Here is a 23,074-nt window from a genome sequence, read left to right on the forward strand (position 1 = left end):
ATCCGTTCAAAATAGATCAGACCATTAATCTTTCAAATGATACTCGATGCATCTATGTTCTAAGCTACAGTCGATATTGAAAATGTTGTTGACAAAGTACATTAGAATTTTACAACCTCCTACATAAAAATTGAAGGTGGTTTTTACATGGTGACCATGAACTTTCACTTTTTACTCTTCAGGTCTTCTACTTTGCTTTATTTAAAAACGACCCCCAGAAGCAGATAATAACATAGAATAATTGGGAAGGCAATCAACATTCCAACAACCACCCTGACACAAACAACAAAACAAAGTATAGGTGTAAATAAATGGATGATAATTAATTTATTATTGAGAAAAAATATATTCTAATAATATGAACACAAAAATTCAAAATTAAAATTTTTAGAATATTAAAGGAAATCAAATATTGGAGGCTAGGTTATTTAATTACCCTAATTATTACATCATTTTATTGTTTTGTTCTAATTTTTCCTAACCTAAATGGACCCTAACTTGTTTCAAAATTTTAAACAAAATTTTTCGGGTTAAAATTATAATGTCCCACATCCGCTAATTTAGGGAATGATCATGGGTTTATAAGGAAAATTATCTCCATTGGTATGAGGTCTTTTGGAGAAGCCCAAAGCAAAGCCACGAGATCTTATGCTCGAGGTAGACAATATCATACTATTGTGGATAGTCATGTCTAACATGATATCAGAGTCATGCCCTAAACTTAACCATCTCAATAGAATGCTCAAATGTCAAACAAATGACTCAAAAAGAAAAATGAGTCGATGCTCCTTAAAAAATGATTAAGACTCCAAAAGAAAAAAGAGTCGAGCCCTTTGGTATGCAAGGGGAGGTGTTGAATGAAAGTCTCACATTAACTAATTTAGAGAATGATCAAGAGTCTATAATCAAGGAATAACATCTCTATTGGTATGAAGCCTTTTGGGGATATATCAATAGATAGCTCAAATGTCGAACAAAGGACTCCAAAAGAAAAAGGAGTCGAGGCTCGTCAAAGGCATAATAAAAAATGACTATTCATTCTTGTTCTGTAGCGGGAAATTTTAGTAATGCATACTAAATAATAATAATAAAGAAAATTTGAAAAAATAATATCTCCATTGGTACGAGGCGTAGAGAATATCATATCATTATGGAGAGTCGTGTTTGTCTAACAAAACATACCCTATAATTTTTTAATTAATACAATGCATTTAAATGAAAAATTTTACCAAAATAGGAATATCCTTTTTAGTGAAAAGAATACTTACGAAGTACTCATTACGTTTGGGTAAACATTGTATTGCTTAGCCAATACAAATGAAACAACTCCCTGAGGAAAAGCAGCCTGAACAAATAAAAATAAAATATAATAATAACAATAAATAACTTGAATATTGAATTATAAATAATAAATATTCTTAAAAAAAAAAATGATTATGTAAAAATTTAGAGAGCAAAATAGAACCTGAATAATAGCGGTATGCAATATAATCCCGCGAAGACCGACCAGCTTAGATGTGGCGGCGCTGAGCATAGGACTGATGAGAAATCGAACGAGCATGGCAATGGCAACCTGGGACATGGAACAATCGATGATGGTAGGCTGTGCCGCCATGAAAATGCCCAAGCTGAACATGGCCAGCGCCTGGCCTGTGTCTGCAAACATTAATACACATCTTTGCAACACTGTTGGCATTTTTATGCCTTCCCTGCATTGCATTTATAATCATGGCCATTTTAAAACCAACAAATTTAGGGTTTCGTTGATTTAAGAATATATATTACTTAAATTGAATGGTAAATTCGAATTAATTCACAAACACTACACTTTCACAGATGGGTTTGTAACATTGAATATTTGTTAAAACTATAATATAATATTATTTTATAAGAAAAATATGATATAGTAAATGATTTATTTATGTCATTAAAAATTTGGGAAGGAAAGGGTTAAATGTAATGAAAATAAAGGGAAAAAGGAATATACTTGAATGATATGAGAGACCAAATGATGCCGATTAAGCTGGAATAAGTTATGGGATCTCGTGTAATCTTCTTTCCCAACCTAAATGCTATAAGCTTTGCCATTCCACTCCTTCCTGCCCAATTAAACACAAATGGTAAGATTCCATGTGGGTTACAAACCATTTTTTCATAAAGGTAAACACCGCATTCGAGTTTGGGGCATTATAATCCTTGCAGGTGTAGACACGATGTGGAATGGTCCTATCTAGAATGAAAACATGTAAAATACATTTTGGAGTTTGGGGCATTATAGCCCTTGTAGACACGATGTGGAATAGTCCTATCTAGAATGAAAACATGTAAAAGGGGTTTGGAAGAGACAGGTAACCATGGACAACATGTCCTATACAACCAAGATCGGACAAGCAATTGGGATATCTGTCAGGCCACTTAACTCTAGCAAAACCAAAAGAGGACAAACATCTAACTCTAGTAAAACCGAGCTTTACAAATGAATCTTGAAAAAGTGGAACGTTTTAGAATCTTGAAAGAGAAAGTCCTAAAAATAAGTTTGTATGGGCATGGGGTTACAAATGATATAGAGCCGTGATGCACAGGAGGATTGTCTCGAAGGGGAGGGTTTAAACTTAACAATAGGGGAAAAGCCCATATTAATTACCTGTGGAAGGCGAGGTATCCTCCGATGGGAGATCAACTTCCTTCTCAGGCTCAAAAATAAGCCCTACATGTCCAGAACCACCACCGCCGTCAGCCGGGCGTATCTCTTTCGGCGGAGATCCTCCATTACAATTACCTTCAGAGACAATTTCACCGTCGCGATCAACAGATACAACATTGACCTCTGTTTTTTCCGGAAAAATCTGCTTCAATCCGCTCATATCCACCAAACCACACTCCCCGCCAGTCCTCCGACCCTTCGCAACTGACAAACTCAATCTCTCCGCCTCGACAAATATCCTCGCAGATCTATACTCGAACAGAACAATCAACACATTGATCCAAATCGCGTTCTGAAAAATCAGAGTCTGAATCATGAAACTAATGGATTCTTGGCCGTACATCGCCGTCGTCATCGGAAGGCCGATAATGAGTGTATTCGGAAGCGAGGACAAAGAGAACACAGTGATCATCCATTCGAGAGAGGCGTTTTTGAAGAGGATTTTCCAGAGGAACAGAGCGGCGAGGGAGATGAGCTTCTGAAGCGAATCCGCGGCGAAGAGTCTGAGATTGATGCCAAGGAGGTTGTTAGATGAGATTACTCTGAAGGCGAGGAATGGAATGGCTAGGGTTCTGACAAAGCGGTTGATTCCGGCTGATTGCTCGGCGGTGAAGAGTTTGAGCCACCGCACAGTAATGTAGGCGATTGCTAGCGGAAAGTACATTGGGATGATTGCGAGGAGTATCTCGACAACGTCCTTGCCGGCGATCATGGCGCGACGACGGCGGTTTGCTGGTGATGATAATGGTGAAATTTACAGAGCTAGTAAAGAGAGAAGGGTACCATTTGTGTGTGAGTCTAGTATGTGCTTGACAGTTGTATATTTATAGGCTCCCAAATTGCATGTACTCCGCCCATCCCGCCCTTTCTTTGAATTTTGTTGTAACAAATTTGTGTCATTTGAATTGCATTTTTAGAGCAACTTTTTTTCTTATATTTAAAAAATTATATTATCATTTAAAAAAAAAAAAATATATATATATTTCTTCAAAATAACTACCGGAAAAATAATTACTGAACACGATCAATTTATATGATATGAGCGCGTTTTGGGAAGCCCAAAGCAAAGCCATGAGAGCTTATGTTCAAAGTGGACAATATCATAGCATTGTGGAGATTTGTTAGCATAGTTAAATTTAAAATTAATAATTTATAAAAATTTAGATTTCACTGTGTAAAGTTATGAGATCATTGACCCGTGCCGGAAGGTCAAGGGTGTTGGTGACCTGATGACAGGGAAGCCGTTTAAAATTAAAATTAATAATTTATAAAAATTTAGATTTCACTGTGTAAAGTTATGAGATCATTGACCCGGAAGGTCAAGGGTGTTGGTGACCTGATGACAGGGAAGCCGGCGATCGAAGCACCCCGTAACTATAACGGGATTTTAATTTTTGTTTGAAATGAATTTAATTAATTTTAGAATTTTGTTATTCAAATAATGTAAATTTTAAAATATGAAATATTATTCTATTTTATTTATGTGAATGACGTGACATATTTTGTTATTTTCCTTTTTATAATTTTTGTATTTTAGTGATTTATTTATTTCAAAATTGTGTCAGGTATTAATATTAAAGAAACTCAATTAAATATATAAAACTCTTTCGCAATTAATACAAATAATTATTTATTTTATTATAAATTATTTTTTTACTGCGTTACTTCTAACCTAATTAATTTTGCTCATCTTTATTAGATCAAACACACTAGTAATATTTATATGCATGAAATAAAGACTAAAGTAAAAACTTTAGTGTAATTACACTTGGACTATTTGGTAATTTTAAACGTGTTCATGAGGCATATGACACTAGGGGTTTCACTGACCTCTGAACGTTGCTACAGATTAGTGACCAGAGAAGGTTCATGGGGTGGTGTGAGCCCACCTGGGAACGCACACTTGCACGTGTAGGTCGTGTGTAGGGAAGTACTACACATCCATAGTTGTCCGAGACTGGAGGTCACCTCTAAATGAGAATAGAAATAGGTCCCAAGAGCATGATTGCATGTGTTTGCATTTGCATGGCCCTTTATCGTGGGGCAACTTACTAAGTATTCTTCAAAATTCTCAGATCGTGTGCCACATCATTTTTTAAGGTAAAGGCAATGCGCACATGTATGAAGGACGGCCGCATCGCAAGTAGAGACTGTGACACGTGCATAGGGTAGACTCATATTTAAATTCCTAGTCTTAGGTCAGAATAGATTGTTTTGTATTTCATCGTTTTAAATTATTTTTTATTTGTTTTTATTTTCTCTGAACTTCAGTGTTTCGTATACACGTAAGATCATGGGTGTGTTTGTTAGAGAAGATGATATTTTCTTTTAAGAGTTATATTTCCGCATTAAAGATGAGCACGAGACATGAATAGCAACTCTATGTAGAAATTTAGGGTCGTTACAATTATACCATCATCAAAGCTACAAAATCTTCAACATTTTAATTTGAGGAGTCCAACGAGCCCAACCAACTTAAACCATAGGCATATCACCAATTTAAACATAGCTCAGTTGATTATCATAAATCATTAACCAACTCCAAAACTCAAACTTATAAAATACAATAAATATAGTCATATCAATATACTTCAATATCTCCCTCACTTTTCAATTCGGACGGTCTGAATACAAGACGTCCTACACACTCTTATACCATGTTAAAATAACGAACCAACCCGAAAGCTAAAGTTAATAAATTTTAGTAGGTAAATGATTTTGATCCAGAGGTCATAGTTTCGAATTCTCGAGATCCATATATACGATAACATGGACTCGAGCATATCTCAAAAGATTATCAATTAAATGTTCACTTAATTCGATGAAGAAAGCATTCATGCGGAGGGCGTGCATGTGAGCTACCAAACCCTAATGGTCTATATTCCTTTGACTATGAACACAACAAAGAAAGTGAAGAAAATTCAATGAATTTAAGCACTGATTTTGAAATAAGGAAGCCAGATGGTGATTGATGCATGAGATATGATATGAACATATTAAATTTGCATGCAATGAAGCTCATAGAACGTGTCAATGGAAGGGTGGAAGATTTTGATACCTATTTCCTCATACTTCATCCTCTTTATCATTCCTTACATATCATTCAAATTCAAAACAAAACAAAACAAAAGGAAATTGTCATTCGGTTTGTTGTTATTCTTTAAGCTCTATCGAACACTCTAATCACTATCTGACTCGTTTTAGATCTGTTTTTCAGGTAAAATTTTGTACGTTTTAAGAATATTTTAAAATATTTATGAAAGTTTAGGAGTACTATTATAGTTAGACACACTTGTGTTTTGGTTTTAGTTACGTGTCGATATGTAAAATTCTCAATTTGAGAATTTGGAATACTCAACCAAAATCATGATTGTAAAGTTAGGTTATGTTTTTTTTCGATTTTGGTTGGGTCGAGTTTTTGAAAAACTGAAAATTTGGTTCAGTGTTTTTTTTTTGTAGGGTCAACCCAACTAGCATGAAAAATAGTGATACAACCGAACTTAATCTTACTTTTCATTTAAAAATATTAAAACATTTAAAATTTGTAAATGATATGAGTGAACGGTAATGTTTGATATTTGAATTTTATGAAATTGTAGTTATTAATGTATTATACGTTAGGGATAAATAAGATTTTTTAAATAATTGAAAAAAAAAATAATCTGACAACCAAACCTAACCCAACTTGGATTTAGATCGGGTTGGATTGGGTTAAGTTTAACTATGAACTGTATTTGAGTTGCTCGATTACCAACTCAACGAACCCAAAATTTCAAGTCTCTCAAAAAGATTTTTTTAAAATTGAAAATGAAACTTTCATAAAACGTCGTCTTCATCTTAAAACAGAGCCATGAACTTACGTGTTTTGAAAATATATTTAAAAACGACACCACAAATAACATAATAAAATAATTGAACGATTAAATAAAAAAATAAAAAATCATCCTATAGTTTAACAAAAATAAATGCAACTATCCTATGCATGTGTCATGGTCTCGAATTGCGATGTCGTCGTTAGCCATACAGAAATATCTTGCCTTAACCTGAAAAATGTAATAGTACACGGAAATACTCAGTAAGTGACTTCACTGTTGAGGGTTAAATGCAAGAACATGTCAATACAATGACAGAACCTATCCTTTCAATCTATTTTCCCACAGTACTGTTGGATGATGAAAGTCCCACATCGACTAAGTTAGAGAATAATCATGGGTTTATAAGTGAGGAATACTAACTCCATTAGTGTGGAGTCTTTTAGGGAAGCCCAAAGCAAAGCCATGAGAGCTTATGCTCAAAGTGGACAATATCATACCATTGTGGAGAGTCATGTTCGTCTAACAAGTATTATCCTAACGGGTAACTTGGATGTGCACCATATGCTCTACACACGATTCATACGTGCGAGTATTAACATATATATATTCCTTTGACCATAAACACAAAAAATAAAGCGAAGAACATTCAATGAATTTAAGCACAGCTTTTGAAGTAAGGAAGCCACATGGTGATTGATGCATGAAATAAGATCTGATGGTATTAAATTTGCATGCAATGAAGCTCATAAAACGTGTCAATGGCGGGGTGGAAGATTTTGATACCTGCTTTCTCATTTCTTTCTCATGTTAGAACAAAGTAAAAGGTTACTTTTGGTAGACTTTTTCAAATTTTAAATACCAGTAAGAACTTTTTAAATTTAATTAGAGAAGAAGAGAAAAAAAAAGGATGGAAAACGACGTCGAAAACTACCGCGTAGAGGAGAGGGAAATCGATGTTGGAATAATCTCGTTAAGTCGGGTAAGGAAGACGACTCCATCGGATCTAGATCAGACCCAAACCGGATAACTGCAATCTAAATTGCGTCGGCTCAGCCCAACCCGAAAATTGATAACCCGAAACCGAAACCGAATAGATCTACAACCCGTGCCTCGACCTGAAGCACTTGCACGATGTCGCTCGCTCTGCTGCTACCACGTGTCATCCAACAGCGCAAGCAGCCCTTCGGCTCGGCTTGGCGGCTTCCCCGATGGCTTCTCGATTGTTTTCGTTTTGACTTGCCATTTTTAGCTCGGTTTCCACTATTTCGATCCTCCTGGACGTGTTTTCGGCCACAATTAAGGTAATCGATGTCATTTTGGAGCTGTATTGCACATTTATTAATTGATTATTCATTTAATTGTGAAATACTAATGGAAGGTGATGTACGGTGTGGTAGGAAACAAATCCCGGTGACCTTTGGAGTAGCTCTTGAGGAATGGGAGCTTACGTAATTAAATTAGGGAGTACTCGGCCAAGGCCAACCAAGGAAGTGGTCTTACTATAAGATAGGCTAGAAATTGTGTGTTACAGTTATATTTACGATGTATGAGCTATGATGCATGATAATGTACGTAATTTATATATTTCGATGCATGATGTCTATAATATATTTGATGCACTTAATAGTGTTATGATGAGTATGATGATTGCATGATGTTTATTTTAATATGTTGATGTTTTCCATATTAAGCATGCTATATGATTATGAGTCACATATTGCGTCATGTTGATAGATTGACCTAGGACACAACCCTAAGAGCAGGAAAATGATATTAATACAAATATCCAACGAGAGGGTTGTATTAGAAGAGATGTTAAGATGAGAATTAGAAGAACCTCATGCATGTTGTATGTATGTACATATGCATAGGGATACTTCCCCTAGAGATGACGAGTATGGACGCGCACAATATGGTGAGCATGGTGATCATGGGGATCATGATACCAGGGGTTCCACTAACCTCCGGACGTCGCTACAGACAGTTAGCTTGACCAGAGAGGGTCTAGATGGTGTGCGAGCCCCTTGGGGATTCACACTCGCACGTGTGGGTCGTGTGTAGGGAAGTACTACACATCCATAATTGTCCGAGACTAGGGGCTACCCTTAGTATGATATGAGATAGAAATAAGTCCCTACAGCATATTTGGACGTGATTACATTTAGCAGGCCCCTGTAACAGGGTCCCTTATTGAGTTTTCTTAGAAATACTTAAGCCGTGTGCCACAACATTTTTTAGATAATAAAGGCAAGGCGCCCATGTACAGATAATAGCGACATCGAGAGTAGACTGTGGCATGTGCATAAGATAAATGCATATTTAAATTCCTAGTCTTAGGTTAGAATATGTTGTCTTGCAATTCATCGTTTTAAATTATTTTATTTTATTCTTTTGAATTGTAGTATTTCGTTTGAAACATATAAGACTTACAGTGTTTTCTAGAAGATGAAGTTTTAAATGTTTTCAATGTTTATGATATAAATGATGTTTCTTTTAAGACTTATATTTCCGCATAAGAGATGAGTATGAGACGTTAATAACAATTTTGTGTATATAGAAATTTAGGGTCGTTATAGTTGCCATCAGAGCTCTAGATTTTAGATTATGTAGACTAGCTTACGATGTAGGCTTGACACGTTTTATGGTCCAACGTCGGTACCCCGTCACCATTAGGTACGCCTTGCACAAGATAACAAAAGAGAAACGTTTTCGAACTCTGCATGCATTGAATTTGTTTATAAGAGTAAAGGGGGTTAATGTCACTTTTAGCCCATTGAGGGAGAGGCCCTAAATTCAAACCTTTGAAACCCACATGGGCTAGCCCATTCTCATGTGTGAGAGCGAGAGAGAGATGGATAAGGGATAAGGTTACGTGGCAAGTTCCATCCAATGAGAAGAGAGGGTTGATCAATGACAGCCTCCCACAAAATTTCCATGGCCACCAACAACAATAAGCTTAAGCTAAATCCAAAAACCAAATCTAAAAATCTCACCTCATTCATCTTCTTCTCTGCCACTGATTCTTCCACAAGCCAAAGGCAGCAGCAGCCATGGCCACTGCAACCTCCCCCATTGCCAGTCAGCTCAGTTCCAGCTTTGCTTCTTCCACCACCAGAGCTTTGGTTGCTCCCAAAGGCCTCTCCGTTTCGCCGCTCCGACGCATCCCTGCAAGAACACACTCCTTCACTATCAGAGCCATCCAAGCTGATAAGGTAATCTAACCAACCATCATCTCCCAATTCTATTTCATCTGCCTAGCTTTGAGCTTTTAAGAATATTTCATGCCAAGTAATGTATACTATTTCAAGGGATACTAACTTAAAATCTCAAATATAAATGTATTAGTTGTATAAAGATGCGAGATCTCACGTTCGTTTGGTAGGAGAACGAAACATTCTTTACAAGGTGTAGAAACCTCTCCTAAGCACAAGACGCGTTTTAAAAACGTTGAGGGAAAGCCCGGAAGGGAAAACCCAAAAAGAACAATATCTGTTAACGATGGACTTCGATCATTACAAATGATATTAGAGCCATACACCAGACCATGTGTCAGCGAGTAGGCTGAGCCCCGAGGGAGGTAGGCACGAGATGGTGTGCTTGTAAGGACGCGGGTCCTTGAAAGGGAGTGGATTGGAGGATCCCACATCGATTGGAGAAGAGAACATGTGTCAGGACGCTGGGCCTCGAAGAGAGGTCGGTTGGGAAGAGAACAAAACATTTTTTTTTTATAAGAGAATGGAAACCTCTCTCTAGCAAATACATTTTAAAAACCTTAAGGGAAAGTCCAAAGAGGATAATATCCGCCAACCGATACAAAAAAAAATTTAAAGAGGGTGTTTTGGGAGTGCATTTATGGTTAAGCAATTCTCCGTATAATAATAAGCTATCGATATTGTTGCAGCCAACTTACCAAGTGATCCAGCCAATCAATGGAGACCCATTCATTGGAAGCCTTGAGACTCCAGTAACCTCAAGCCCACTGATAGCATGGTACCTCTCAAACCTCCCAGCCTACAGAACAGCAGTCAGCCCATTGCTGAGGGGAATTGAAGTAGGTCTGGCACATGGTTTTCTTCTGGTCGGTCCATTTGTCAAAGCTGGCCCTCTAAGGAACACAGCCTACGCCGGAGGAGCTGGCTCACTGGCCGCCGGTGGTCTCATTGCCATTTTGAGCATCTGCTTGACAATGTATGGCATTGCATCCTTCAATGAAGGAGAGCCATCCACTGCACCATCATTGACCTTGACCGGCAGGAAAAAGACCCCTGATCAGCTGCAAACCGCTGATGGGTGGGCGAAATTCACTGGCGGGTTCTTCTTTGGCGGGATCTCCGGCGTGATCTGGGCATACTTCCTCCTCTATGTCTTGGACCTCCCTTACTTTGTCAAGTAGATTTTGTATCATGTTCTGTTCCTGCAATGTAACTTCCATGTCTGTGTTAAGGAAACATAAAATTGTATATTTCATGCCAAACCTCTTTGCTAGATCCTTTGTGATTGCATATTGATTTCCTTTCTAGAACTGTTATGTATGCACCCTCCTTCCATTTAAGAAAAGCTATTCTCATAAGTCTAATCCAAGCCTTGGACGCATCATGGAATGGATCAAAAAACTGAACACGTTTCCAATACCGTCAGCAGCTCCCACTGAAGCAGTTGTAGCAGCTCCAGCACCCATTGATTTTGCACCTTCTAAAATCTCGGGGTAGATTCTCCCCCTCGTTCTTTTATCTTGGGCATTAGAATAACGTAAGTTTTTGCATGAAAATTCACAGGCATCAGATTCTCCATCTCTTCTCACCAATAATCACCACACGAGCAATGACCCGAGTTAAAATGATGGAAACGATGAATATCTCGTACAATGATCTCCCTGCATAAAAGTTGAGATGTTAACTTCATAAAGTTATGACAATCAGTACACATCCTAAGGTTCTTCATGATTCGGATTGGAATGGCAGAATCCAAACTGATTAAGCCATAAGCTATTGCAAGCTTTTCACTATGCCAACCAAGAAGCACTTCACCCTGTTCTTCTTCTACATCTTGCATCACCAATTTTACATCAAACAAATACCCAATTTCCTTCAATCTTCCAATAAGATTGTCTAGATATTCATATATCTGAGCGTGTTGAGGGTGCGATCGATCTCCCGCAACAAAAGAATGGACTTGATTTTTCACATGAATCCAAGATTGACCAGGTGTTTTGCTAATCCCTCTGTGTTGCATAAATCTTCTTGTTCTGAAAGCTTCTTCCCATTTCTGATTGCTGGAGCACATGTTCGATAGTAAAATGTAAGGCCCTTCGTCTAGTGGTTCGAGTCTAAACAATCTTTCAGAAACCCAATTCCCCATTTCGATGTCCTTGTAAAGCTGACAAGATGACAGGAATGCCTTCCAAACTGCATTAAGGTGTGATAAATCATTCTCATAGATGAATTTCTTGACTTCGTTCAGACGTCCAGCTCGACCGTAAAGATCGACCATACAAGTGAAATGCTCAACCTTAGGCTTGATTGCATAAACATCCTTCATCATGTTAAAATATAGACGGCCATCTTCAATTAGCCCAGCATGACTGCAAGCTGCTAAAACTCCTATAAAAGTAACCTCATTTGGTATCATTCCCTCATATCTCATCTTTTCAAACAGCCTAATGGCTTCCTTACCTTGCCCGTGTAGAGCACATCCAGTGATCATGGAAGTCCATATCACAACGTTTAAGTAAGTCATTTGCTCGAAAATTTGACGGGCACAATCCAGACTCCCACCTTTAGCGTACATGTCAATCAAGGAGGAAGTCAAGTGAGCATCAAGCTGTTCCCCTGTTTTCTGAATATATGCATGGATTTGACGTCCAAGCTCGAAAACGCCAGCATTAGAACAAGCGGAAACAACGCTTGCAATGGTAAATTTATCCATTAGAACCCGTTCACGAACCATAGAAACAAAGGTTTTGAAGGCATCTTCATACTTGCCATTTCGAACATATCCAGACACCATTGAGCTCCGTGAAACAATTTCTGTCATCGTGTCGCTATATACAATGTCGAAATCTTGTTTTTTTCCAAACCCGGAAGGCATTTGACTATATATCACCGATGCTTTTTCCAAATTTCCACACTTAATGTACATATTTATCAGTGAACTCTTTACAAATCCATCATTATGAAAACCACACCTGAGAATTCGGCCATGTACTTGTCTACCGAGCTCGATAATCAGTAAAGAAGAAACGACACTTAAGGCTATGGAAGAAGTAACTTTGTTAAACTCAGGTTGGTTCTCCACCATCTCATAGAGTAGCTCCAATGCTTCATTCAGATACCCACCTTGCATTAGCCCACATATTACTGTATTCCAACTTGCAGTATCTCTGCAAGGCAAGTTTCTGAATAAATCAAGAGATTTGTTAACATCACTACGGACATGCACACCAAGCAATATGTTGTAAGTAGCAGTGCTCTTTTCTCTCATTGAATCAAACAACTTTTTGACATAATCAAATTCATCAAACTTAGCATACAAATCAAGCATAGAATTCTCCAAGACAACATCTAAGCTAACCCCACTTCTGAGTATCCATCCATGAATTCCCTTACCCATTTTCACATCACCCACTCTAGAGCAAAGTTTAAGAACAGTAGACAAAGTAAAAGGATTTGGATAAACACCTTCAACCAGCATTTCTCTAAACAGTTGCAATGCCATTTCAGAACAGTTTACTCTAGCAAAACCGGATATAAGGACCGTCCATGTAAGAACATCTCTGCTAGGCATTTCATCGAACACTTTCCGTGCATCGTTTAATTTCTCAGATTTCACGTAAGAACTCAAAATAAACTTCCTCGATTCGAAAATAGAACCATTCTTGACCATCTTGGCATGAAGGGTATTGGGCAAAGAATCATTCGAAGAGTGGTAACTACAAGATTCGAACAGGTGGTGCCCAGAAAAGTTGAATGGTATGATTTTCGGGGCCATTGTAACTTGAGAAACAGAACGGGAAAGTTTCAGAAACGCAGTAGAAGCAGAGTAACCACTGCACAGATTCATCCATCTCATCTTAAACCACGTTCTTCAATGATAATGTAGGCGAAGGAAAGTGACGATTCTCCAATAGAATTCGAAACAGGGCATTAGAGCAGTGAGGAAACAACCCAAAAACCAAATTCAAACCCATCGCTAGCCATATCAAGCAATGGGTAGAGTTAAATCCCCCAACCCGAACTTAGAGTTCATATTGGCTGAATTCGCTCCATAAATGTAAAACAGGACATCAACGAATGAGGTTAGAACCCGGCTGATTAAAATTTTTTCTTCCGAAACCATATTTTAATTTAGCTAAATGTGATAATTTAAATTTGATCCAATGGATTGGGTTTTTAGGGTTTTCAGGTAAGTCAATGAGAATTTTAGAAAGGAAATTTCTAAATGGAAACAAAGTTCATATCAAATTAAAAATGTTGGCTAATGAAGCAATGGTGAGTGAGTGAATCCTTTCGACAAGAACGAGATTAGACGAAATATTCGACGACCTACAAAGCCAAAAAAGATCATGTAAGACCTAAGTCGAGATATAGTTTCTAAATCTATTACCAAACATCTATCCTCTCATGTTTTCAAATCATTAAGATCAGTATTAACAAAATCCGCTTAGAGCACGAGTTGGGAGAATAACAAAAGGCTTTATATGAATTCGCTTTTCGAACTATAGAGTTAGAATCGGTATATAAATGTATTTTTGTATGCTTTTTGAACAAACAACACACGAAATCGACGAAATTGCCAAAACATCTGACTTCTCCAAAGCTACTAAAAATGTAAAAAAAGAAAAAGAAAAAGAAAATGAACAGTTGGGAAAGAATTTAGAACAACAAAATGACAGGCAAAAAAGAAAAAGAGTGAATACTGTGGGGTTAGAACTTATAGAGGTGGGAAAAAATAGGAAGACAAGGAGAAGCCAAGGAAGAGCAAGCCTCCAACTGTTGCAACTGTGCCCTGTGATATCTTTGATGCCAACATGCTTCCACCTATCACTGCCATTGATGTGCAAACTGAATGCCCCAAGATGGCTCCCACAGCCACTCCAAGTGCATTCTTGTGTGTTGCTAGCTGCAATACACGCCCCTCGCCCATTAGTTGTGTATGCCTTAAATTCTTCTTCATTTTTCATATCTTAAAACATTCTGAAGTCACTTGTAGTAAGTTCGGATTTCAAGAATCGAAACCAAAATTCAAATTCGTGTTATAAATCTCGCTTCTAGAATATAAAAACTATTGAAACTATGGTTCAATCCAAGTTCCAGTACCAACTAGACGATATCAAGCAAACCAAACATACAATTTTATGAAAGAACTTACAGCAATTGTTGCTATCTGACTTCGATCTCCCCATTCGGCAAGGAAGGTTAAAATAAATGACTGCAAAAGCCAAAGTAATTTCGAGAATCAGCTAAGGAATGACATATATGGAAAATTATATGCATCTGAATAACACAAATATTTACACTAATGGAAGAAGTCAGAAAGAAAAAGAAAAGAACAATATTGATAGTTTTATGCCAAATCAGTGATATAGTGATTTGTGGACCTCCAAGAATATGGGTGTGCAAAATCGGAGAAAGAAGCGGCGAAAGGTCGTCTTGGATTGTCCAGCCTCGAGTTTCTCCTCTACCTGAACACGTGATTAGAATTTAGACGTCAACCATTTAAAGAACTAACACAAGGAAAGGCTAAAACGACCACAAGTTTTCTTAGAAAATGAGATAACAATATGGGGACAGATGAAATATAGGTAGGTATATTGAATCACTCAAGACATAAGAGACAAACAACAATATTCAGAATGACTCCAAATATTTTTATGACACTACAAGGGGAAAAAATATAAGGTGTAGAAAATAAAAATTTACAAATCCAAATCGAAAAAGAACAGAACTATTGAGTCTGCTTCAAGATTAAGAAATTATGCCAGACAACAAAGAAAAATGCAGATAAGAATCAAAAAAAATAAATTTAAACAAGCATCAAACCGAAAAGGTGTTGAAGATATCATACTTCTTCCATTTCCTTTTTCGTTGAAGATTTTGAGTCTGCTTTGGATCTCCAAGCAATGTAAAGTAACCGCAATCCAAAAAATGCATACAGAACTGCAGAAATATAAATATGTAGGCTGACATCACTATAGGAAAAAACAAACATATATGAAAACTCTAGCAAAAGTACTCAACTTAGACAGAAGAGTCACGTTTAACAGGTAAAATAATAAATGTCGTCTCATCCTCTGGAAAGAAGGTACCATTACAACATCCCAAAATGACAAGCAAAAGTTGTTTAAGTGATGCATCAAGTCATATCTAATAAGTGAAATGCAGGATCAAACGACAACAGATAAAACCTTCGACGCTTATAATTAAGTTGTTTAAGTGATTCATCACTCCTAAAAGTTTTATCTTCACCATGGTATAAATTCATCACTCCTAAAGGTTTTCCTTAATGTCAAACCAGTATGGCACTGTGGCTCAGTTATTTAATTGATTAATTTAAAATATTGAATTAGATAAATCCATCGTTAGAAAATTGGTTAAGTACCTTAGGAGTCAAAGAAGTGGAATGCCTTCCTACAAATACCTTAAAATATGGGAGGTTTAGCTACAGTAGTCGTACCACCTCCTACGAGGAAAAAGAACATGAACCCAAAACTCGAGTAAAAGAAGTGGAATGCCTTCCTACAAATACCTTAAAATATGGGAGGTTTAGCTACAGTAGTCGTAACACCTCCTATGAGGAAAAAGAACATGAACCCAAAACTCTAGATTGCATTTTCATCAGAAAAGTAGTGCCTATAAATTTCTCGTACACAAATCAAACATATGTATATTCATGGTAGTACATAATCTTGAGGTCGAGATATTGAAAATATTAACCAATTTAATTTAGGTCAATTCTTTTTGGTTGGAATGAAGCTACATCAATAACCCATATTGTTTGGGTCAGACTCCGATTACAAAATCACCATTTGCGATTCACCTCCAAACTCTTTCTTACTGCTACAGGTGGTTGGGATATTAGTGATTCGTATGTCTGCGATTCAACTCCTTCCTTCCTTAGTGGTATAGATGCTTTTAGGAGACTTTTTTTCTTGGTACCAAGGAGGTAGATAACTTTAAAGTCAAGATTTCGTATCTAATCCATCTTTTTCTTTCTATCTGTATAAGTTGCGTTTATTTATTTTTATACGTATAGATACCATTAAACCTTGGAGGATCTTTAAGATTTCTTTTTTTCTCTTCATTACAGCGAAGGGAGAAGTGACACTAATAGAGACGGTGAAGTAGTAGAAGAAAATTGCCAAATTATCAACCCTTTGTATGAATGAAGTGACAACAGCAGGGGAATCAGGAGGTAGGTAACGGTTAATCAGGAAATATATATTAGAAAAGATAGTCAGAGTCAAATAGAATGAATAAGATCATACAGTACTCTACAAATAGATATATTCCAAAGAGTGTAAAATAATATGTATGTACCTGTAGCAGCATTATTGGTATGTTTCCTTGATATCAAATTCGGAACTATCCTACCTAATCCAGTCGAGAGTACCTAATTGACATGGAAATAGTTCTACTCTTATTCACCAGAGAAAGAACTTGGACTTGGAACCTGATGAAAATGAAAGATCTGATCAACTTACTGTCATTACAATCAGGGCACTGAGCGCACCAGATAATACAATGGACTTCGGGTGGCGCATAGCCATAAGTGCAGCTATTATAAACGTCTCATCTCCAATCTACACACATTCATTCTAGAAAAAATTAAAGGAATCAAACTTGAAGAAACAAGCAGTTAGGTCCAAAAGCACCATATTTCCCATTTCCCATCTTTTCGTCTCTTCAGTTCATGTTGGTAATTCAATTGAACTGATACTGCAGTAATACACCCAATAGCATATCGGGAATGGACACAATTCTACTGAAATTTTTCACAGAAAGTATAAATGAGAATAGAAATAACAACACCAACCTCACTGACAATTATCATGGACAAACTAGCAAAAAATGCGTCAAAAACTCCAAGACCAACGGAGTCCAGGTCAAGATTAAGATCTTCTGAGTCAACAACATCCTTTTTTGCAGCAATTGTGTCAACGTTGTTCCAGGAAATCTAATGAGAGGAAATACAGACGATAATAACATCATGAAAGAAATAAAACTAGAGATTAAAGAAGAAAAGAAAAAGGGAAATGATCAATTGGGACAACGCATCTTAATCTCAAATTTCTTTTCAGAATGGCATATTATGTTCCACAAGATACCCCATACAAGGCAAGAGAATCATTACTCAAAATAGTTAGTTCTACTTACAATGTAAATGGAAAACAATTATGTTCAAAAGCGCAAAGATCTCAATCTCAATAACCCCCAAACCCCCTCCCCTCCTGCCATGGCCAGAGTCGCAGCCTCACAGCCTCACAGCCCACCAATAATTTCATAAAATAGCTTCATCCAAAGTAAAACAAGAAAGACAAGGAATCATACTCACCTTGCTACGTCGACCGAGATCCTTAGGTCCATCCAACTCCTCTTTCTCCACTTCCGCAGAATAAACCTGAAAACACCGAACAAAAATTACAAACCAAACCCCCATAAGAACGCCAAAAAGACCAAAATTAAAGGTAGAGAAATGCGAGATGAATACCTGAACGGAGGCAAACAGAGAAACAAGAAGCAGGAGGAGGATCAAAGAAGGAGAAAAAGAGAGGTTTCCCGTAGGGTTTGAGCGCAAACCCATTGAAGAAAGCCGGATCAGTGATTCCAGAGGGAAATAACTGGCGCAGATTAAGCGGAATCTTGCTTTTTTTTTTTTTTTGTAGACAGGGATCTGAATCGGAGATGAATTAAAGAGGGTGGGATCTATCTCTCGATTGAAAGGAAGATCAGATCTGCATTGCTTTGCTTTGCTTTGCTGCAACTGTACACCACCACAATTTGAATCCGAGTGAGAGGAAAGGGGGAGATCCTTTCTTGGAAGCTAGAGATCCACCATAGCCCAAACCGTGGAAGCTTTTATTTAATTTTTGTGTGTTCTCAGAGCTTAATGTTTTGACCAACGGGTTCGAAAGTGGTGAATTAAAAAAGCGTTTATTCCACGGCTGATTCTTACCCTCCCAAAACCGTGTAAGGTCCACGACGGTGTAAAGACAAAACATCAATTTTAATCAAGTTGCATAATTTTTAACTTCAAAACCTTCCAATATCATCCAATTTCATTCCAAATTTAGAATTTGACGTTACAAGTGAAGGTGCTCTCGTCCGCACCTCGTCTATCTCGAGCTCTAGCGAAGTCTAACAAGTACGGAGGAATTGTCACTCATGACAAGTAACCTCTCGGTCTTCCTATATCTTCATATATATCTATCATAAAGCGCTAGTCAAAAGCTCCCTTAAACAGTGCAAGTAGGGTCCCCACTAACCACAACCGAAGCTCCCTTAGAATTACCATTTAATGTTCCACGAACCATAAGTGGGTGATGTCGCATTCCTATTTGCTAAGTAGAACTTTGTCAGTCGAGGTGAGTTCATGATTAGGAGTTGCACTCTTACTATCCATATATAGACCTGTTGTACGCTATCATGAAGATGTATTGTCATAACTCTCATTTAGTTCATAACCCTTTTGGTTCATATTCTTATTTTGATTCATGTATGAGAATTAGTATTATTACGTCTATATAAAGGCTTGTCTAGCATTGTTTTGAGATATGAGTCACTGTCATCTTATATTTGACTAGAGGCAATTGGGAGAAACTTTGTAAGAGAGACTTTGTAGTGCAAGAGTGTTTGTAAACACTTTGGTTACAGTGATTGGCTACCATCTGTGGATGTAGGAGAATTTCTTCTCTTCAAACCGTGTAAATCTGTGTCTCTCTGTTAAATTTTTGTTTGTGGGTTTGTGAATGCAATCAATATTGCTTCCGCTTCCGCTACAACAATTGAGTATAAGAAAAATTTTTGTTATGACATTTAAGGGTACAATCGTCTCCATGTATAGACCTAGTCAGTCCATATCATCATAAAAGGACCCCAAATGTGGCTCAAGGACCAAGGTAAGACGAATCATACGCTAAGGCTCTCTAATATATTATGCATATCCTCTAGATCACATAGCATCAAGTTCATGCATAAACAAAGTACAGTTAATCATATTATGCTCGAGTCCCAACCGGACATATAGATCCATCAAAGTCTAATTTAGTCCTAAAACATATAACCGAGCATAACCATACAATAATTCCATATTTCTAGGCTTAATTATCCATTTTCATGTTCAACTCAATCATAAAACATACTAACAGTCCATATGCTCGAGTCTTAGTTGATTGTTAGGAGTACTTTTTGTAAAACATATAATCGAGCTTAACCATACAATAATTCCATATGGTTTAAAAAATAAATTGATTTGACCTTAGATCGTGTAATAGGTCCAATCTTGTAGATGAAGAATGAATGATCATCGAACCTTCTTAGCTTTAATTGTCTATTACTTTGTGGGAGATAATATAATGATGTAACGTCCTCTTCCAATGGACCTGAGGGTCAACCCCAGTGCCATTATTTCCACGACGACGCTCTTTGATACCCTACTTGCCTCTGTCACTCACGCTCATCATAGTTATTGTCAACCTATTCTGTTTGCTTACCCACTAGCCATTTAACTTGAAAGTAGCAAAAGAATAGACAGCAACGAGTAATGAGATTGGTTAGATAGTCGGATCGTTTGTGTCGTTTATTTAAAATTTTATTTTTAATAAAAGTAAAATCTTAGTTGATAAAAAATTATTTATTTATTTTTAAACTTTTAATTAAGATTTATTACTCCATTTAAATAATAATTTTTTAATGATTCAAAAAGTATGAAAAATCTTGTTTGATTTTTAAAATAAAAAAATAAAATGTAAACTACTTATTTGGGCTTTGGCCCAATTTCCATAATGTGGATTTCAAGTAGTTTCTTATTTATTTTTCTTTGTTGTTTTTTTAATAATATATAATATATATACATACATACATACATACATATATACATACATACATACATATATACATACATACATATATATATATATATATACCTAATGATTAAATTAAAATTTCACAATTACCTGGGAACGTGTGAGTGGGAAGAAATGTGGGATGATTGTTTCATAAACAATAAGATTTTCGATAAAATTAAAATAGTTAATAATAATTAATTATCTAAAATTAAAAAATATAAAAAATGGTTGAAAATACTTATTACATAATATCTTACAAGACCCGAGTAGACGAGTCGAGGTCTAACGAGGTACCCACTACTCGGAGTACCCTCCCAAAAGGAAAAAGATGTGTCTGTCAGGTTCGGTTTTTCTTAGTTGGGTTGGGCGGGTTCGACCAGAAATGCTATGCTTACACACAAGACTACCCCTCCTCCCAAAAGCTACGAGAGGACTACTTTACAACAACGGACGACCGCCGGTAAGGGGTTTCTCAAGCCAAAATGTATTACTAACATTGACTATAAACATTAAACATTATGTATTTTTTTAAAAAAGTGGGATAGGGTTAGATTGGATTGACCGGCCAAAAAAATGTCGAAACACAAACCGAACTAAATTTTTAGTTTTCCAAAAATTTAACTCAACTAAAATCGGAAAAAAAAAAAATTAACGTTTATGGTTTGGATTACGTAATTCAAATTAATCAAGTTATCCGTTCATATGAACACGTCTAAAAAATTATCGTGAAAGAGAAAGATTCGAAATTTGTAGCGTTTTTCGTATACGCTAAGCAAAATATTAGCGTTTTCGTATTCTGTAATTTTTTTTTGACACATTGTGAATAATTATTTATCATGTTTATTGAGCATTAAATTTAAAAGGGTTTGTTGAAGAAATATGAGGGAGGACATTCATAATGCACACCACCAACTCCTTTAACCATTTACTTCCTATTTCTCTATGTTCAATTATTACTTAACCATTTGACTATTTGTAACCTTTCAAACCTCTAATTAGCGGAGCCGGCGGACATAGTTGAAAGTGGTGAAATCTCACATTGGTTAGAGTGGAAAAGAAACATGGGTTTAAAAGGACATGAAAACCTTTTATAAGCTCGAAAGAAAAAACGTAAAGAGAACAATATTTACTAACAGAGCTAGATAACAGGCAATGTGCTAGCAAAAATGCTGAGTCCCGAAAGAAGTGTCACCTCTTGGGGTGTCCTAACGAGGACGCAGGGTCGCATAATGCGAGTGGATTATGAGAAATTTCCCCATTTCGTATTATCACCATTCACGAGGGCCATTCCCTGTGGTTCAGAAATTAAAAGAATCTCATTAAGAACAAAGAAAAATGTGCATATGTGAGCGTGGCTTCGTCCAATTCTTCAACAACTTCATATATTTCCCCCCTTCTTCTTCACCCTTTTCCCACCTTCAAATGAAATTCAACCCCTCAAATCCAAGCATTTCAAAGTTGTACTTGAACTTCATGAACAAATGAAAAACTCCCCATGAAACAAAATCCCCCTCCCCTTTTTCTCACGATGTCGCCTTATGGGGTTCTATTTTCTCTCATTTTCCTGCTCTTTCTCGCCCACGACGCCTTTGAAGCGACCTCAATCCACGTGAGTACTCAAAATCCGCTTCTCCAAAGAACCCACATCTCAAAAAATCGAAACCCCATTTGGTTCCCATTTCCCTCAAATCGATTGGTTCAATCCATTTTCCTGCTCTGATTCTGGGTGCTTCTTGTTTCTTAGGTTAATGACTCCGACCAAGAACCGATGATGGTTCCATTGATGGAGAAGATGGAAACGACGGCGATGGTGATAAACGGCGGCCGACGGCAGCTTAGGAGCTTCCAGATTTGTGCTCTCTGCACCTGCTGCGGCGGTGCCAGAGGAATGTGCGTTCCATCACCCTGTTGCTATGCTATAAACTGTAACATCCCTAATAGGCCATTTGGGTTTTGCTCTTTTACTCCAAGGACCTGTAACTGCTTTGGCTGCCATATTTAATAAGCTTTCTTGTTATGATATTGACAATGGTTCATTGTTGGATCTCTGAAACTGTGGAATACAAGTTCTAAATTGTTCATTGTTCATGGAATTGTGTCTTGATTTGGTGTCTGTAGGAGATATCATAGCATGGTGCCATAGTTGAGCTTTTGAGGACAGAATGTACCAAGATTTGGCTTGTTGGGCACTGTTGATAGCTCTATTATGATGATCTTTGTGCCTTTTTTTTATTGCTTTTGCTTTGTTTGTTTGTTTGTTTGTTTCTGAGGTGGGTTTTGTAAGAGACTGCAAATCATGGCGTTTTCTGCTTCTGAAACTGTTCTGATTCATTCCATTATACGTTTTCGTTTTTGAAATGGCACTTTCTCCCACATCGGAATACCATTGCAGGTTTTCTATATATATATTTATATATATATATGCTCAGTCCTAACATTTTCCATTGAAGTGAACCCAGTGGTTGGTCTGCAACAACAACATGGCAATCATTT

At 36.9% G+C, this 23,074-nt stretch overlaps 3 protein-coding genes and 3 long non-coding RNA genes across 6 annotated transcripts; 3 read left to right on the plus strand and 3 right to left on the minus strand.

The window, feature by feature from the left end:
• On the minus strand, positions 1–3,493 carry LOC111492489 (auxin efflux carrier component 2-like). The gene is made up of 5 exons (XM_023141840.1): positions 2,645–3,493; positions 1,988–2,099; positions 1,466–1,709; positions 1,269–1,345; positions 1–273 (listed from the first exon to the last, which is right to left on the minus strand). The coding sequence occupies exons 1-5, from the start codon at positions 3,414–3,416 to the stop codon at positions 198–200; spliced, it is 1,281 nt and encodes a 426-aa protein (XP_022997608.1). The 5' UTR covers positions 3,417–3,493; the 3' UTR covers positions 1–197.
• Positions 3,494–3,744: 251 nt separating this feature from the next.
• LOC111492494 lies at positions 3,745–23,021 on the plus strand. Its single transcript, XR_002719874.1, has 3 exons — positions 3,745–3,824; positions 7,898–7,902; positions 23,011–23,021. It is a non-coding gene; the product is annotated as an uncharacterized LOC111492494 (long non-coding RNA).
• Positions 9,057–9,589, minus strand: LOC111492495. The gene is made up of 2 exons (XR_002719875.1): positions 9,283–9,589; positions 9,057–9,198 (listed from the first exon to the last, which is right to left on the minus strand). It is a non-coding gene; the product is annotated as an uncharacterized LOC111492495 (long non-coding RNA).
• On the plus strand, positions 9,477–11,041 carry LOC111492490 (photosystem I reaction center subunit XI, chloroplastic-like). The gene is made up of 2 exons (XM_023141841.1): positions 9,477–9,731; positions 10,421–11,041. The coding sequence occupies exons 1-2, from the start codon at positions 9,570–9,572 to the stop codon at positions 10,910–10,912; spliced, it is 654 nt and encodes a 217-aa protein (XP_022997609.1). The 5' UTR covers positions 9,477–9,569; the 3' UTR covers positions 10,913–11,041.
• LOC111492492 (putative pentatricopeptide repeat-containing protein At3g23330) lies at positions 11,107–18,623 on the minus strand. Its single transcript, XM_023141842.1, has 11 exons — positions 18,226–18,623; positions 18,070–18,135; positions 17,551–17,691; positions 17,219–17,317; positions 17,055–17,127; positions 15,583–15,674; positions 15,116–15,199; positions 14,887–14,946; positions 14,453–14,637; positions 14,325–14,345; positions 11,107–13,447 (listed from the first exon to the last, which is right to left on the minus strand). The coding sequence occupies exons 1-11, from the start codon at positions 18,316–18,318 to the stop codon at positions 11,317–11,319; spliced, it is 3,045 nt and encodes a 1,014-aa protein (XP_022997610.1). The 5' UTR covers positions 18,319–18,623; the 3' UTR covers positions 11,107–11,316.
• On the plus strand, positions 21,895–22,796 carry LOC111492493. The gene is made up of 2 exons (XR_002719873.1): positions 21,895–22,190; positions 22,326–22,796. It is a non-coding gene; the product is annotated as an uncharacterized LOC111492493 (long non-coding RNA).
• Positions 23,022–23,074: the final 53 nt, after the last annotated feature.

The sequence above is a fragment of the Cucurbita maxima genome, unplaced genomic scaffold, assembly GCF_002738345.1.
Source record: "Cucurbita maxima cultivar Rimu unplaced genomic scaffold, Cmax_1.0 Cma_Scf00017, whole genome shotgun sequence".
NCBI lineage: Eukaryota > Viridiplantae > Streptophyta > Magnoliopsida > Cucurbitales > Cucurbitaceae > Cucurbita > Cucurbita maxima.

Coding starts and splice junctions, on each gene's coding strand:
- LOC111492489 (XM_023141840.1), bottom strand. CDS start 3,416: ATGATCGCCGGCAAGGACGTTGTCGAGATACTCCTCGCAATCATCCCA. Junction 2,100..2,644: donor GGATACCTCGCCTTCCACAG/GTAATTAATATG, acceptor TTAATTGGGCAG/GAAGGAGTGGAATGGCAAAG. Junction 1,710..1,987: donor TGGTCTCTCATATCATTCAA/GTATATTCCTTT, acceptor AATGCAATGCAG/GGAAGGCATAAAAATGCCAA.
- LOC111492490 (XM_023141841.1), top strand. CDS start 9,570: ATGGCCACTGCAACCTCCCCCATTGCCAGTCAGCTCAGTTCCAGCTTT. Junction 9,732..10,420: donor GAGCCATCCAAGCTGATAAG/GTAATCTAACCA, acceptor ATATTGTTGCAG/CCAACTTACCAAGTGATCCA.
- LOC111492492 (XM_023141842.1), bottom strand. CDS start 18,318: ATGGGTTTGCGCTCAAACCCTACGGGAAACCTCTCTTTTTCTCCTTCT. Junction 17,128..17,218: donor GTGCCCTGATTGTAATGACA/GTAAGTTGATCA, acceptor CATGTCAATTAG/GTACTCTCGACTGGATTAGG. Junction 15,200..15,582: donor CGAAAAAGGAAATGGAAGAA/GTATGATATCTT, acceptor TCACGTGTTCAG/GTAGAGGAGAAACTCGAGGC.